We start from the raw sequence: 17,688 nt of genomic DNA, 5'->3' as shown, positions 1-17,688 counted from the left end.
GCACTTATATGTGCAATGACTTGGGTGAGTCTTAAATTGTTGTGGTAACAAAGAACCAAATAGCAAAAAACCATCTATTACACAATGTCACTTATGTATCCAGAACCGACAAATCCATAGACTATACATAGAATAATGGCTTCCTTTAGTTAATGGACAAAGGAATAGAAAGAGGTTATTAATGTGTTTGGTGTTTCTTTTTGGGATATTAAAATGATTTAAAATTAATGAATTATGTTAAATTACATCTTTTAAAGCTAGTATATATTTTAAAAGACATTAGTGAGAAAACTAAAAGAAACCAAAGAGTTTGGAGATATTCACCTATTACATATTTTATAAAAAACTTATATCCATAATAAGACAAAGTAAGCTGCCACTTTAAAATAACTGATTGCTTTGGTGGTGCATTTCAACAAAGAAATCATACAAATAACCAAATGTACATGGAGAGAAATGTTCATCTTAATTAATCATTAGAGTAATGCAAGAAAAAAATCACTATAGAACATTTTACACCCAAAGGAAAGACTCCAACTGTCAAGACACAATACTGATGCCAGCAAACATGTGAAGGCACTGGACCCTTATACTCTTCTGGTAGAAATGTGAAATGATGCTGACATAGGGAAAATTTGATGATTTATTCAAAAACCAAAATGTTATTTATTGTGTAACCCAGCAACTCTATTCCAAGAATCTACTCAAGAGAAGTAAAAAACATATATACATACAAATACCTTCATATGAATGTTCATAATAGTAATATTTACAATGGCCAAAAAGTGGAAATAAGAAAATAATTGGCTGGCAAATGGATAAATAAAAGGATCTTTTCCATGAAGCAGAATACTTTCACCAATAGAGGGAAATTAAGAATCAAGAGGAAAGAAGTGAGGCATGAAATATAATATGTTGTGAGCCTGCTTTTGTGAGACATAGAAATCAAGAAGCTACAAAGCCAGAGGAGAGAGTGGTTGCCTGTGGTTGGAGGTGAGGACAACTAAGTAGAAGCATTTTAGGTGGAGGAAATGACCTAAAACTGGCTTATGATGATGGATGAGCAACCCTAAGAGCTGATCAAAAAAATCAATGAATATATAACTTGTGCAATGATACTTCAAGAAAAATGTTAAATAAGTCATCAATGTGATCTTACTAAACACTGATAAAACTGAAGCCTGAATCATGTCTGAAATGTGGTGTTAGCCAAATACATAGAGCTTTTCAAAGGCAACTTTAAGAAAGTGTCATCTGGTTATCAACAAATATGGCAAAGTATACTGGGGAAGTCCATGAGATCTCAGCCCTAAAAGAATTACAGTGAAATAAGGAATGCTCAAAGATGGAGAAATAATCTTCTCCATGGAAGCCCACCAACTGATTACCCACACCATGAAAGCATGAGTGTCATATGAGTAGATCATATCTGGGGATGTTATACACATGTACATATATGTATGTAACAATTAATGAAAAAGGAGGCCATGGATTTGAGAGTAAGGAGGGGTATATGGAAGGATTTGAGGGGTAAGGGAGAAATACTATATATAATCTCAAAACTAAAAGAAAAATTAAAAGGAAATGTCATCTGGCAGTAGCCATCCCTCACTCAAGAGTCCAACAGAAAAATTCAAGAGGGCAAAAAAAAATGGCCACTCTTCTAAAGGATAGTCCAAATAGTTACTTTCCAAAACCTAAAAGAATGATGGGGTAGCAGTATTGGTCAGATACATTTACCTTCGCAATTGTTTCTAATACCAAACTGATGCTGAAAGGAACGTGGGGGATATATTGTCAGCATAGAGGATAAAAACAAGGAAATCTTTCTATCTGGCACACTGTTGTTTAATTCTTCCTGGCATTTGACTTATATTCCATTGACACATTTCTAAATTCTCTCTCCTGAGTACAGGGAAAGGAAAAAAACACATTATCTGAGTAATTTATTATTTTATTTTACTTGTGTTTATAATATGCCAAAAACCTAGAACTGGATGAGCCCTAAATTTCCCCATAGTGTCCATACTTATTTTTTTTAAAAAAAGCAATTTTGCCCCTCAATACACAAAAACCTTTCGAAAGAAATCAGGGGAGAACTGAGCTGAAGCTGACTAGCCTCCTGCGTGTCACACACACACGTTCGGGATCACTTTCAAACAAGTTATGAAAATATGCTGTTGCTGCCATTGCACCTGAAGTCGGAGTGCAGCGGACTCGGAAGCACGTGTATGAATCCCATGGTCTGTCAACTCTGAGCGCTGCTTGATGGAGCCATGTCCCAGCTCCATGTCTCAGGGAGAAGAAAACCTGCCAAAAAAGAGGATGCTGTCGGACACTCTGTGCCTGATGAAGAACAAGAACGGGTGGTTACAGTGCATAAGTTCACAGCCTGCAGCTGACGAGACCATGAAGCCCATGCCAGTGCCTGCAGCGGCCTCAACGCCTTCCTCGGTCACCACCACGAAGGATCTGTGCAGAAACTTCTGGGCATGCAGCCCGGAGTGAGCAGACATTCCTGAGTAGTCCGCATGCGCTCTGAAAGCACTGTGCATGCCCATAGCTTCCAGCGTGGGCTCCAGCTCATAGGTCTCCTCCACCTGCATGCGAGGCAGACGCAGGTCTACTTTCCTTTGCTGCAGGTGTCTGGGGCTGGTCCACTCTACCAGCTTCTCGGGAGATAGTTTATCAATTATCTGCAGTTGGCAAGAGAAATCCAAGAACACTTTAAAAGCCACACACGGGCTCTAGCCGGCCAGAAAGCATTACTGGTAATAATAAACTCAGAACTTCCATTTCAGTCTGTTGTCTACATAAAAGAATGTTGTCTTACATTCTCTACCATATTTTCCTGTGTTATAGTGTCTGTCTATAGATAGCATGAAGGGAATCTTTCAAACTAAAAACAAGATATTTCAAATTCTGCATTTCAATTTCTTCTCTCTTCTAGTTTCTAGGTATGTATGGCTATATGTACTCACAGTGAATATCTATTTTATTGTATTTAACATCACACCACATGTCTCTCATAAACCAATAAAGTTAGGTAATAATTCTGTCAAGTTGCTATGCGTTAGACAGCAGTCAATATTACCCATTCCCCTTACAGACTTTTAATGTGTATGAAGCATTCTAATATAAGCTAATAAATTCTACAGATAGAAAATTAACAATTGTGACCCGGAAGCAGTGTCACAGGAAGGCCGGAAATTTAGGCCCAGAGCAGCATCAAGGAAGCCATGAGGATCAGAATTGGGAGCAGCTCCAGAGGTAAGCCAGAACTCCAGGCCTGGAGTAGCAGCGTCAGAGGGAGGTGCAAGCTTCAGGCACCAAGCAGCATCAAGGAAGCCACAAGCCCCAGATCTGAGAGCAGTGTCAGAGGGAGGTCCCAACCTCATGCCCAGAAACTAGGAGTGATCATTGTGTATAAGACAGCATTGGTTTCCAACAGTAGCTTCCAGAAACTATTGCAAATAGTTCCCCTGGGAAAGAGCACCTGTGTCCCAGCCAGCATCCACTGACATTTCTTGGTTGGAGATACCCTGCTACCTCATCAACCACTGGACCCTCAGCCCCACCTACACCTCCAACAGGAAGAGCATCCACTAGAGCTACAGCCCCACCTGCACCTCAAGGAGTGACCACTTAGCATTGGGCCCACTTCCACCAGGAGGAGCATTCAACAGAAGCTCTGCTCTACTTGTACCTGAAGGAGTGGTCAACGGAGCACAGCCCCCAACTGTACCAACTGGAGAAAGAGAGACCCCTTGAAACACAAGCTCCACCTATGCCAATTGCAGGAAGAGATGCATAGACAACAAGGTAAGAACACACTCAAAGCCTGGCGTTGGTGGAGCACACCTTTAATCCCAGTACTTGGGAGGCAAAGGCAAGCGGATCTATGTGAGTTCGAGGCCTGCCTGGTCTACAGAGTGAGTTCCAGGACAGCCTCCAAAACAATACAGAGAAACCCTGTCTCGAAAAACCAGAAAGAAAAAAAAACACACTCAACTATGTAAAGAGCAATAAGGCACCAATAGAAGCTAGTGGTGCTACAACAGCAAGACCTGAGCATCCCAACACAGATAAAGTAGAAGACAATTACCTAAAAAGCAACTTTATGAGGATTATTGAGGTCCTTAAAGAGGAAATGAAAAATTCCCTTAAAGAAATGGAGGAAAATGTGGTACACTTACACAATGGAGTACTACTCAGTGGAATAAAAAAACAATGGAAACTTGAAATTTGCAGGCAAATGGATGGCATTAGAAGAAACTATCCTGAGTGAGGTAACCCAGTCACAAAAAGACAAACATGGTATGTATTCACTCATATATGGATTTTAGACATGAGTCAGGGGAGTGCCAATTTACAGTCCCATTGACAAAGAGTCAGGGAAACAGGAAGGACCCTAAAAGAGATATGCATGGTACCCTGAAGAAGGTGGAATGAGGTAAGATCTCCTGAGCAGATTAGGAGCACAAGGGAGGAGGGAGCCAGGAAAAAAAGAGGGGGGAGAAGAGGAGGGGAGAGGAGGACATGGGGGAGCAGGAAGGTTGAGTTGGGGGAAGAATAAAGGAGAGGAGGATAAGAGATACCTTAATAAAAGGAGACATTCTAGGTTTGAGGGGAGATCTGGCACTAGTGAGATTTCTAGAGATCTACAAGGATGACACCAACTGGCAAACTAAGCAGTAGTGGAGAGACTACTTTAAACGCCCCTCCCTGATAATGATTTTGATGACTATCTTACATACCATCCAAGAACCTCCATTCAGTGACAGACGGAAGCAGAGGCAGACACCCACAGCTAAACACTGAATTCCGGGAACCAAGTGACAGAGAGGGAGGAGTGATGATCAAAGGAATCATGTCTGGGCTGGTGAAACCCAGAGAAACAGCTGACCTGATCAAGGGGGAGATCTTGGACCCCAAACTGATGGCTGAGAGGCCAGCATGGGACTGATCCAGACCCCCTGAATGTGGGTGTCAGTGAGAGACCTAGGCAATCTATGGGGCTTTGGGTAGTACATCAGTATTTATTACTGGCACACAAATGGACTTTGGGTGCCCATCCTACAATGAGGACACTTAATCTGGACACTTGGGGGAGGGCCTGGGCTCTCCCTGAAATGAAATGACAGACTCTAGAGATTCCCCCATGGAGGGCCTTACCCACCCTGGGGAATGGAGTGGGGATTGGGTGGGGAGCTGGGGGGGTTTGGAGGGGGTAGACACGGAGGGGAGAGAGAGGGAGCTAGGACTGACATGGGAAGCAAGCTTGTTTCTAATTTAAATATATAATAAAAAGTGTTAAAAAAGAAATGGAGGGACCAGTGCCTGCAGATCGCCTGGGAACTGCACAGAGCTCCCAATCCCGGCAGGAGCCAAGCACACCAGACTCCAGATCTTCTCTCCCACCAACGAGATCCTCTGAATGGATGGGGAACAGGGCGAGGGGGGGGGGTAGTGGGACCTGGGAAGAGTAGAGGGGGTAAAGAGGAAGGGAGTGGGTCATGGGGGAACAGGAAGTTGAGGGGTGGGGGTAAAATAGGGGGAAGAGGGAATCATAGGATCGAAGACAGATCAGGCACCAGAGTGACCTCGAGTGATCTAAAGGTATAACATCAATTGGCAAGCTAAGCAATAGTGGAAGGACCACCTCGAATGCCCATTCCTGATAATGAACTTGATGTCTATAACTATCCGGGAGCCTTCATCCCGGGACTGATGGAAGCAGAGGCAAACACACAACTAAGCACTGAACTGAACCCAAGGAACCCAGTGACAGAGAGAGAGGAGTGATGAGCAAATTGGCAAGGAATGGGCTGGCAAAACCAGCAGAGACGGCTGATCTGAACAGGGGAGTGCTCTTGGACCCCAGACCGACAGTGGGGAGGCCAGAATGGGACTGATCTGGTCCCCCCAAATGTGAGTGTCAGTGAGAAGGCCTGGGCAACCTATGGGGCTCTGAGCTGTGGATCAGTGTCTATCCCTGGTATACAATCTGTCTTCATGTGCCTATGGCACAAAGAGAGATGCTCTCTCAGCCTGGACTCTTAGGGGAGTGCCTTGACCCTACCAAGAGTGAAATGATAGACTCTAGACATCCCCTATGTGGAGGGATTTGGCAATAGGGTGGGAGGGAGGGTGGAAGGGGAGTGCGGGAGGAGGGGAGGGAGAGGGAACTGGGATTGACATGCGAAACAAGCTATTTAAAATTAAAATAAAAAATGATTAAAAAAAAAAAAAAAAAAAAAAAAAAAAAACACAGTCAGCAACAGAAAAACAAATATGACACGACCAGATTCTAGAGACTCCACACCAGTAAGACCCCAACATTCCAATGCGAACTAAGCAGAAGAGAACGACCTTAAAAGCACTTTCATGAAAATGATAGAGGCCCTAAAAGAGGATATAGGAAAATCCCTCAAAGAAATGGAAGAAAAAACAAACCAAAAAATGCTACAAATGGAAGAAAAAACAAACCAAAAAATGCAAGAATTGGAAGAAAAAACAAACCAAAAAAGACAGGAAATGGAAGAAGAAATGAAGCAAAAAATGCAAGAATTGGAAGAAAAAACAAAGCAAAAAAATGCAAGAATTGGAAGAAGAAACATACCAAAAAAGGCAGGAAATGGAAGAAGAAACAAAGCAAAAAATGCAAGAAATGGTAGAAAAAACAAAGCAAAAAATGAAAAAATGGAAGAAGAAACAAACCAAAAAAGGCAGGAAATGGAAGAAGAAACAAAGTACAAAATGCGAGAAATGGAACAAAAAGCAAACCAAAAAATGCAAGAAATGGAAGAAAGAACAAACAAAAAAATCATAAAAGGCAACAAACGGACGAAAAGATAAACAGAAAATTGCAAGAAGCAATGCAAACACTGCAAGGGTTAAAAACTGAAATAGAGACATTAAAAAAACACAATCTGAAGAAAGGCAGAAAATAGAAAAGCTGGACAAACAGTCAGGCACTACCAATACAAGCATTACCAACAGAATAGAAGAGATGGAAGAGAGAATCTCGAGTGTTGAAGATACACTAGGAGAAATGGATTTATCAACCAAAGAAAACCTTAAATCCAACAAATCCTTAACACAAAACATCCAGGAAATATGGGACACCATGAAAAGACCAAACCTAAGAATAATAGGTATAGAAGAAGGAGAAGAAATCCACCTCAAAGGGGCAGAAGGCATATTCAACAAAATCATAGAAGAAAACTTTCCCAACCTTAAGAAAGACATGACAATGAAGGTACAAGAAGCCTACAGAACACCAAATAGAGTGGACCACAAAAAAAATCCCTCGCCACATAATAATCAAGACCCCAAACATACAGAATAAAGAAAGAATATTAAGAGCAGCTAAGGAAAAAGGTCAAGTAAAATATAAAGGCAGACCTATCAGAATTACACCTGATTTCTCCATGGAAACTCTGAAAGCCAGAAGGTCCTGGATAGATATTCTACCTACACTAAGAGACCATGGATGCCAGCCCAGACTACTATACCCGGCAAAGCTCTCAATCACTATAGACGGAGAAAACAAGATATTCCATGACAAAACTAGATTCAAGCAATATGTGTCCACTAACCCAGCCCTACAGAAAATTTTGGAAGGAAAACTCCAACCCAAGGAAGCTAACTACAACCAGAAAAACATAAGCATTAGAGAATCCCTCTCTACCAACAGCCAAAAGAACAAAGGGGTGAAATTCCACACATAATTCCACCAACAACAACCATCGCAAATCGAAGAAGGATGAGCAATCAATGGTCATTAATATCCCTCAATATTAATGGCCTTAACTCACCCATAAAAAGACACAGACTAGCAGAATGGATTCGAAGACAGAACCTTTCCTTCTGCTGCATACAAGAAACACACCTCACCCTCAAAGACAGACATTACCTGACAGTTAAAGGTTGGCAAAAAATTTTTTAATCAAATGGACCCAAGAAACAAGCAGGGGTAGCAATCCTAATATCTAACAAACTAGACTTTAAAATAAAATCAATCAAAAGAGATGAAGGAGGTCATTACATACTCATCACAGGTGAAACCCACCAAGATGAAGTATCTATCCTGAACATCTATGCCCCAAATACAAAGGCATCCACATTCGTTAAAGAAACATTGTTAGAACTTAAATCTCATCTAAAGCCCCACACAGTTATAGTGGGAGATTTCAACACACCACTCTCACCACTAGACAGGAATACCAAACAGAAACTCAACAAAGAAGCAAAAGGTCTAATAGAAGTAATGACCCAACTGGGATTAACAGATATATATAGAACATTTCATCCACATAAAAAGGAATATACCTTCTTCTCACCACCACATGGAACCTTCTCAAAAATCGACCACATACTTGGCAACGTATCAAACCTCAGCAGCTACAAAAAAAATTGGAATAACTCCATGCATCTTATCAGACCACCATGCTTTAAAATTAGAATTCAACAACAACACAAATTGCAGAAAACCTACAAACTCATGGAAATTGAATAATGCTCAACTGCACCATCCCTGGGTCAAAGAGGAAATAAAAAAAGAAATTAAAGACTTCCTCGAATTCAATGAGAATGAAGACACAACATATCCAAACCTATGGGACACTTTGAAAGCAGTGCTACGGGGGAAGTTCATAGCACTAAGTGCTCACATGAAGAAACAGGAGAACAGTTATACCAGAGAATTAACATCACAGCTGAAAGCTCTAGAACACAAAGAAGCGCACTCCCCCCAGGAGGAGTAGACGCCAGGAAATAATCAAATTGAGGGCTGAAATCAATAAAGTAGAAACCAGGAAAACAATACAAAGAATCAATGCAACGAAGAGTTGGTTCTTTGAGAAAATCAACAAGATCAACTCAAGAAAATCAGTAGCCCTACTATATACAGATGATAAAAGGGCTGAAAGAGAAATCAGAGAAACATCACCCTTTACAATTGCCACAAACAACATAAAATACCTTGGGGTAACGCTAACCAAACAAGTGAAAGACCTGTATCGTAAGAACTTTGAATCTTTAAAGAAAGAAATTAAAGAAGCCTTCAGAAAATGGAAAGATCTCCCATGCTCTTGGATAGGTAGGATCAATGTAGTAAAAAATGGCAATCCTGCCAAAAGCAATCTACAGATTCAATGCAATCCCCATTAAAATCCCAGCACAATTCTTCACAGACCTTGAAAGAACAATAATCAACTTTGTATGGAAAAATAAAAGACCCAGGATAGCCAAAACAACCCTGTTCAACAAGGCAACGTCCGGAGGCATCACCATCCCTGACCTCAAGCTCTATTACAGAGCTATAGTCCTGAAAACAGCTTGGTATTGGCACAAAAATAGACAGGTAGACCAATGGAATCGAATTGAAAACCCGGGTATTAACCCACACACGTACGAACATCTGATCTTTGACAATGAAGCTAAAAATATACAATGGAATAAAGAAAGCATCTTCAACAAATGGTGCTGGCATAATTGGAGACTGGCATGTAGAAGAATGCGGATCGATCCATGTTTATCGCCATGCACAAAACTTAAGTCCAAATGGATCAAAGACCTCAACATAAATCCAGCCACACTGAACCTCTTAGAAGAGAAAGTGGGTGGTACCCTTGAACGAATTGGTACAGGAGACAGCTTCCTGAACATAACACCAGTAGCATAGACAGTGAGATCAACAATTAATAAATGGGACCTCCTGAAACTGAGAAGCTTCTGTAAGGCAAAGGACACAGTCAGCAAGACAAAAAGGCAGCCCACAGAATGGGAAAAAATATTCACTAATCCCACATCTGACAGAGGGTTGATCTCCAAAATTTACAAAGAACTCAAGAAGCAAGTCTCCAAAACACCAAAGGACCCTATTAAAAAGTGGGCTGCAGAACTAAATAGAGAGTTTTCAATAGGAGTCTAAAATGGCTGAGAGGCACTTGAGAAAGTGCTCAACATCCTCAGCCATCCGGGAAATGCAAATCAAAACAACTCTCAGATACCATCTCACTCCTGTCAGAATGGCTAAAATCAAAAACACCAATGACAATTTATGCTGGAGAGGATGTGGTGAAAGGGGGACACTCCTCCATTGCTGGTGGGAGTGCCAACTGGTTCAGCCACTTTGGAAATCAGTGTGGAGATTCCTCAGAAAAATGGGAATAAACCTACCACAAGACCCAGCAACTCCACTCTTAGGCATATATCCAAAAGATGCCCATTCATACAACAAAGATGTCTGTTCCACTATGTTCATAGCAGCTTTATTTGTAATAGCCAGAACTTGGAAGCAACCTAGATGTCCCTCACCCGAAGAGTGGATAGAGAAAATGTGGTACATCTACACAATGGAGTACTATTCAGCAGAAAAAAATAATGGAATCATGAGATTTGCAGGCAAATGGATGACACTAGAAGAAACCATCCTGAGTGAGGTAACCCAGTCACAAAAAGAGAAACATGGCATGTACTCTCTCATATATGGATTTTAGACATAGATCTCGGGAGTGCCAGCCTACAATTCTATGGCCAGAGAGTCTGGGAAACAGAAACTTCGTTTAGTGGCTGATCTAAGAAGAGGCAGACTCCCACGGTTAAGTACTGAGCTGAACTCAAGAAAGCCAGTAACAGAGAGGGAGGACTGATGATCAAAGTGATTAAGACTGGGCCGGTTTAACCCCCAGAAACAGCTGACCAGACAAAGGTTAACTCTTGAATCCCAGGCATCAGCCTGGGAATCCAGCGTGGGAGTGATCAAGACCCCCCTGAATCTGGGTGTCAGTGAGGAGGCCTAGGGAATCTATTGAGCCTTGGGCAGCAGATCAGTACCCATCCCAAATATACACACGGACTTTGGACTCCCATAGAACAATGTGAGGTGCACTCTCACCCTGAACTCTTGGGAAAGGGTCTAGGCCCTGCCCTATATGAAATGACAGACTATGGACACCCCCATGGAGGGCCTCACCCTCCCTGGGGTAATGAGGGGATAACGGGAGGGGGGGCTGGGGGGAGGGCACGGGAGGAGGGGGAGGGAATGGGAGAGGGACCTGGAACTGACTTGTGAAGCAACCTCGTTTCTTATCTAAATTTAAAATGGAAAATAAAATATAAAAAAATAAAAAATAAATAAAAATAAATAAAAAAAGAATACTTAAAAAAAAGAAATGGAGGAAAAGACAAAAAAATTGTTTAAAAAGATATTGACAAATCCCTTAAAGAAAACCAAGAAAAAACAATCAAACTAGTCCAAGACTTGAAAATTAAAATGGAGGCAATAAAGAAAACACAAAATGAGAGAATTCTGGAAATGGAAAAGTTGAGTAAATGATCAGGACCCACAAATGCAGCATAAACAACAGAATACAAGAGATGGAAGGCTCTCAGATGTTAAAAATATGATAAATGCATCAGTCAGAGAAAATTTTAAATCTAGCAAATCCTTAACACAAAACATGAAGGAAATCTGGGACACTATGAAAAGACCAAACCTATGAATAATAGGAATAGAAGAAGGAGAAGCAGTCCAACTCAAAGGCACAGAAAATATATTTAACAAAATCAAAGAGGAAAACTTTCCCAACCTAAAGAATGACATGCCTATGAAAATACAAGAGGTTTACAAAGCACCAAATAGACTAAACCAAAAAAGGTGACTTTGCCGCATAATAACCAAAACAACATACAGAATAAACAAAGAATATTAAGAGCTGAAAAGGAGAAAGGCCAGGTAGTATATAAAGGCAGACCTATCATAATTACACCTGACTTCTCAATGGAAACAATGAAAGCCAGAAGGTCCTCATCAGATGTTATGCACACACTGAGGGACCACGGATACCAGCCCAGACTTCTTTACCCAGGAAAGTTTTCAATAGTCATAGATGTAAAAAACAAGATACTCAATGATAAAATCAAATTTAAACAATACCTATCCACAAACCCACCTCTACAGAAAGTGCTAGAAGGAAAACATCAACCCAAGGAAATCACCTATGTCCAAGAGACCACAGGAAATAGATGAGCTTACAGCAGCAAATCCCAAAGAAGGGAATTGAACACACAATGCCATCATCAACTGTTGGGGCCTAGCCCTCACAGTGTCTCTGAATTGCTTGTCAGCTGATAGCTACAGGTGCATCCTGTTTTCCAGTCCTGGCTTACTGACCCCGCATTGCCCCACTGACATCAACATCTAGCAGGAGGAAAACTCACTCTCTTCCACCTGGGGTTTTTCCACTGTGTTGTAAGATTATATATAAGACTGCTCCTTCCTATAAGAGAGAGACTTCTTAGCACTTGCAAAAATAAAGACACTTCTTAGTACAAAAAGCTGGACATCTGGTCCTTCTTTTCTTGATACCTCGGAGTTGCTTGTGGCTTGGGCACCGCAACTAAAAAAAAAAAATTACGGGAACTAGTAATCACCTGTCATTATTATCCATTAATATACATGATCTCAAATCACCTATAAAAAGATACTGGCTAACAGATTGAATATGAAAACAGAATCCATCCTTCTGCATATAAGAAACACACCTCAATTTCACAGGCAGATATTACCTCAAAGTAAAGGATTAGAAAAAAAAACTTTTAAATCAAATTGATCTAGGAAACAAGCTGGGTTAGCTATCCTAATACCTAACAAAATAGACTTCAAACTAAAATCAATAAAAAAGATAAAGAAGGATTCATCACGGGAAAAATTCATCATGAGGAAATCTCAATACTGAACGTATTTGTAAAAGAAACATTACTAAAGCTTAAATCACAAATCAAGTCCCACACATTAATAGTGGAAGACTTCAACACTCCACTCTCACTACTGGGCAGATCTGCCAGACAGAGCTTAGCAGACAAATAAAGGAACTAACAGATGTTTTGACTCAAATGGACTTAGCAGAAATCTATAGAACATTCTACCAAACACAAAAGAATATACTTTCTTTACAGCACCTCATGGAACTTTCTCAAAAACAGAACACATACTCGGTAACAAATCAAACCTCAACAGATGCAAAAAAAATTGGAATAAACCCCTGTACCCTATCAGATTACCCTAGATTAAACTTAGAATTCAACAGCAACATTAATTTCAGAGAGCCCACAAACACATGGAAATTGAACAATGATCAACTGAATCACCACTGCGTAAAGAAAGAAAGGCAGGAAGGCAGGAAGGCAGGAAGGCAGGAAGGCAGGAAGGCAGGAAGGCAGGAAGGCAGGAAGGCAGGAAGGAAGGAAGGAAGGAAGGAAGGAAGGAAGGAAGGAAGGAAGGAAGGAAGGAAGGAAGGAAGGAAGGAAGGGAAGAGGAAAGAAAGAAAAGACTCCCTGAAATTTAATGAAAATGACTGTACAACATACCCAAACTTACGGGAAACAATGAAAGCAGTGCTGAAAGGAAAGTCCAAAGCACTAAACACCTCCATAAAGAATCTGGAAAAATCCCATACTACTACTAAATTAACAGAACAACTGAAAGTGCTAGGGCTGAAATGGGTAAAAACAGAAACAAAGAAAATAATGCAAATAATCAATAAGACAGAGTTGGTTCTTTGAGAAATTCAACAAAATAGACAAACCTTTATCCAAACTAACCAAAAGACACAGAGAGAATATCCAAATTCACAAAATCAGAAAGAAAAAAAAAACAGGGACATAACAGACACTGAGGAAATCCAGAAAATCCTGTACTCCACAAAACTGGAAAACTTTAAAGAGATGGACAATTTTCTAGATAAGTACCACATACCAAAATTAAATCAAGAACAAATAAACAACTAAAATGCCCCTATAATCCCTAAGGAAATAGAAACAGTTATCAATAGTCACCCAGACAAAAAAAAAGACCAGGCACAAATAACATACAATATCTTGGGGTAACTCTAACCAAACAAATGAAAGTCCTGTATGACAAGAACTTCAAGTTTTTAAAGAAAGAAATTAAAGAAAATATCAGAAAATGGGAAGATCCCCCCAATCTCTTGGATAGGTAGGATCAGCATTGTAAAAATGGCAATCCTAGCTGGGCGGTGGTGGCACTCGGGAGGCAGAGGCAGGCAGATCTCTGTGAGTTCGAGGCTGGGCTGGACCGACAGCCTCCAAAACAATACAAAGAAACCCTGTCTCATAAAACCAAAAACAAAAGGCAATCCTACCAAAAGTAAACTACAGATTCAGTGTAATCCCCATCAAAATCCCAGCACAACTCTTCACAGACCTTGAAATAACAATACTCAACTGCATATAGAAAAACAAAAACCCAGAATAGCCAAAACAATCCTGTACAATAAAAAATCATCTGGGGCATCATCATCCCTAACTTCAAGCTCTACTATAGAGTTATAGAAATGAAAACAGCTTGGTATTGGCATAAAAGCAGACAGGTGGACAAATGTAATCAAATCAAAGACCTCAATATCAACCAACACACCTATGAACACCTGATTTTTTGACAAAGAAGCTAAAAATATAAAATGGAAAAAAAGAAAACATATTCAACAAATAATGCTGGAATAACTGGCTGTCTACATGTAGAAGAATGCAAGTAGATCCACTATGCACAAAACTGAAGTCCAAATGGATCAAAGATATTAACATAAATTCATCCACACTGAACCTCATAGAAGAGAAAGTGGGAAATACAATTGAAAGCATAAGCACAGGAGACCACTTCCTAAATAAAACACCAGTAGCACAGACACTGAGAGAAACAATTAATAAATAGAAGCTCCTGAAAACAAGAAGCTTATATAAAGCAAAGAATATAATCAACAAGACAAAATGGCTCCATACACAATGGGAAAAGATCTTCACCAACCCCACATCTGACAGAGGGCTGATATCCAATATATAAAATGAACTCAAAAAACTAGACATCAAACTACCAAATAATCTAATTTAAAAATGGGGCACAGATCTAAACAAAGGATTCTCAACAGAAGATTCTCAAATGCCGAAAGACACTTAAGGAAATACTCAACATCCTTAGCCATCAGGGAAATGCAAATAAAAATCACTCTGAGATCCCATCCTACACTGATCAGAGTAGCTAGGAGCAAAAACACCAATGACAGCTTATGCTGGAGAGAATGTGGAGAAATGGGAACCCTTCTCCATTGCTGGTGGGGTGCAACCTTGAACAGCCACTGTGGAAATAAGTATGGTGATTGCTCAGAAAATTAGGGATCAACCTTCCTCTAGACCCTGCAATGCCACTTTTGGGCATATATTTGAAGGAGGCACATTCACACCACAAGGATATTTTCTCAACTATGTTCATAGCAACATTATTCATAACAGCAAGATCTTGGAAACAACCTAGATGTCCCTCAACTGTAGAATGGGTAAAAAAATGTGGTATATTTGCACAATGGAATACTACTTGGTGGTAAGAGACAATGGCATCCTAAAATACACAGGCAAACGGCCAGAACTAGAAAAAATCCTGAAAGAAGTAACCCAAAACCAGAAAGACAAATATATGTACTCACTCATAAGTGGATACCAGGCATAAACCAAAAGATACCCAGCACACAATCCACAACCCTAGAGAAGCTAGAACCCTCTTCCAGAAACAGGTAGAAGCAGATACAGAAATCCACAACTAACCAATGGGCCAAGATCCTGGAGTACAATTGAAGTGAGGGAGGAGTGACAATATGAACAAAGGAGTCAAGACCATAATGGGAAAACCAATAGAATCAGCAGACCCAAGCTAATGAGAGATCACTGACTCGGGTTGACAAATGGAGAACCTGCATAAGACTCCCTTAATATAGGTGACAATAGTGTGACTGGTGCAATATATGAGGTCACTGGTAGTAAGTCCAAGATCTAACTCTGAAGCACAAACTGACTTGGTGGGGCCCATTCTATATGGAGAGATACCTTGCCCAGCCTAGACACAGGGGTGTGGGTGGTGGAGAGGTGCCTTGGTCCTGCCTCAGCAAGATGATGGGTCAGACTTAGTAGACATCCTAGGGGAGACCTTACCCTCTCTGAGGAGCAGATGGGAGGTGGGTGGGCAGTGGGGATAATGGAAGAAGAGGAAGGATGGGGAACTGAGGTTGTAATGTAAAAATAAATTAATAAAAATTTTAAAAAAGAAAATCAACAATTACTATTAATTTCAAACTAGCACCCTACTAGATTCAGTGTTGGAACTGATGATTTAACTAGCAAAGTCAGTTTTCTCCTTCTGATTCACTTCATCTCAATGATGCCCAGAAAGAGGCTTTTGTATCAGGGTGTGTGTGTGTGTGTGTGTGTGTGTGTGTGTGTGTGTGTGTGTGTAAAGCTCCAATACATGTTTTCACTCTGTTCCAAAATGTTTCCAACTTACAAAGCTGTAAGCAAAACTCCACAGCACAGATTAAATTTACATAGTTCTTTCTACATGCTCCACGTGTTCTAGGCTCCACTTCCTTAGTCACCAGAAAATGTTACATATCAAGTCCCAGGGAGGCCAAATTCTTAGATTAGAACACTGAAGAACAAAGAAGTTGGGAGAATTTATGGTTGGGAAACAATTTAAAGAATAAGTATTTGCAACTATATATTCCTGGTGTCCAGAATATAAAACACTAGTCTTGCCGTCGTTGTTTTGAAAAGAAAATGAAAAGACCTAAGTAAAGAATTAGGTTCAAGGAATATATGCAAAACCCAAGGGCTTTGATGAATTGCACACAAATGTTCTATACATATGCATATGGTTTTTCCAGACAAAGAGTTCATAGACATTAATGACTCCTCAGAATGGTAGAGATTCTTTAGAACCACCACCTATACTTCTTAAAATGTTCATTTAGCTCATCTCAATGCAATTGCATTCTAGTTATTCTCAACAAAGTCTATTCCTCAATAGAGATCAGCTGGTAGCCACTTCACAGAGTGAGAAATACTTCCCAAGTAACATAGCCAGGCATCAAATTCTGTTCAAAAGCCCTGTTCCCAGGCTCCCCAGGTACAAGAGATGCAATACAGAGTGTTAAAAAGTGGTATTGGTCCAGGAAATGCCAAAGACTTACCTTCTCCAGACCATCTATGTCATTGGGCAGAAGTACAAACATGATGAGGTCGTTGTTTTTATACGGAATCCCCACAATTTTGGCCTGCAGGTCCTCTAAAAGGGTGAAGCTGAAGGAGCTACACTGGGTCATCATCTGCACAGGTTTGCTTGTGCTCTGCAACAAATAAGCAGAGGCAAAAACATTAAGACCGAAATCAGATGCCACCCAAGTAGCCTGTGAAAATAATACAGCTTCCAGTAGTGCCAAAGACCTGAGTTACTGAATTTGGCCAAATGACAGATGCGAGCAGACCACATATATAAAGGACCATACCTTATTCAGCCAGAAGTCCTCCTGCTTGGTATGTTCTTTCTCAAACCCCCTGTCCCACAGGCCTTTAAAATAAACTGTATTAATGAGCACCAGCTTAGTGGAGCTGCTCAAAGAGCCTTCTGGAAACTGGTCCTTGACTTTTTCTGAAAACAGAGAAAGAAAAAAGACCGGTTCATCTTGCAAACCACAAACTATTTGTGCGCCATGAATGGATGCAGGTGGACTTGGATAACTATTAACACTGAAGCAAGTCAACACCTTGAGCACCAAAGATTTGCTGGCAGAGTCACTGTGGAAATTCTCATATAGTCTCTGTTTTCCATGCAGCTGT

General features: G+C 40.5%; 1 protein-coding gene across 1 annotated transcript in view; it reads right to left on the bottom strand.

The window, feature by feature from the left end:
• Nucleotides 1–330: 330 nt before the first annotated feature.
• Serpinb13 (serpin family B member 13) overlaps nt 331–17,688 on the bottom strand; it is a 30,812-nt gene continuing 13,454 nt past the window's right edge. Inside the window, exons 6-8 of the mRNA XM_013121517.2 lie at nt 17,358–17,500; nt 17,043–17,198; nt 331–2,696 (exon numbers count right to left, since the gene is read on the bottom strand). Coding sequence (XP_012976971.1) covers nt 2,295–2,696; nt 17,043–17,198; nt 17,358–17,500 — 701 coding nt within the window. The 3' untranslated portion in view covers nt 331–2,294. The remainder of the gene's footprint in view (nt 2,697–17,042; nt 17,199–17,357; nt 17,501–17,688) is intronic.

This window comes from Mesocricetus auratus, unplaced genomic scaffold, assembly GCF_017639785.1.
Source record: "Mesocricetus auratus isolate SY011 unplaced genomic scaffold, BCM_Maur_2.0 Super-Scaffold_100676, whole genome shotgun sequence".
NCBI classification, from domain to species: Eukaryota; Metazoa; Chordata; class Mammalia; order Rodentia; family Cricetidae; genus Mesocricetus; species Mesocricetus auratus.
Note: the sequence above shows the minus strand (reverse complement) of the source record. Positions and strands in the feature narration are given on the sequence as shown.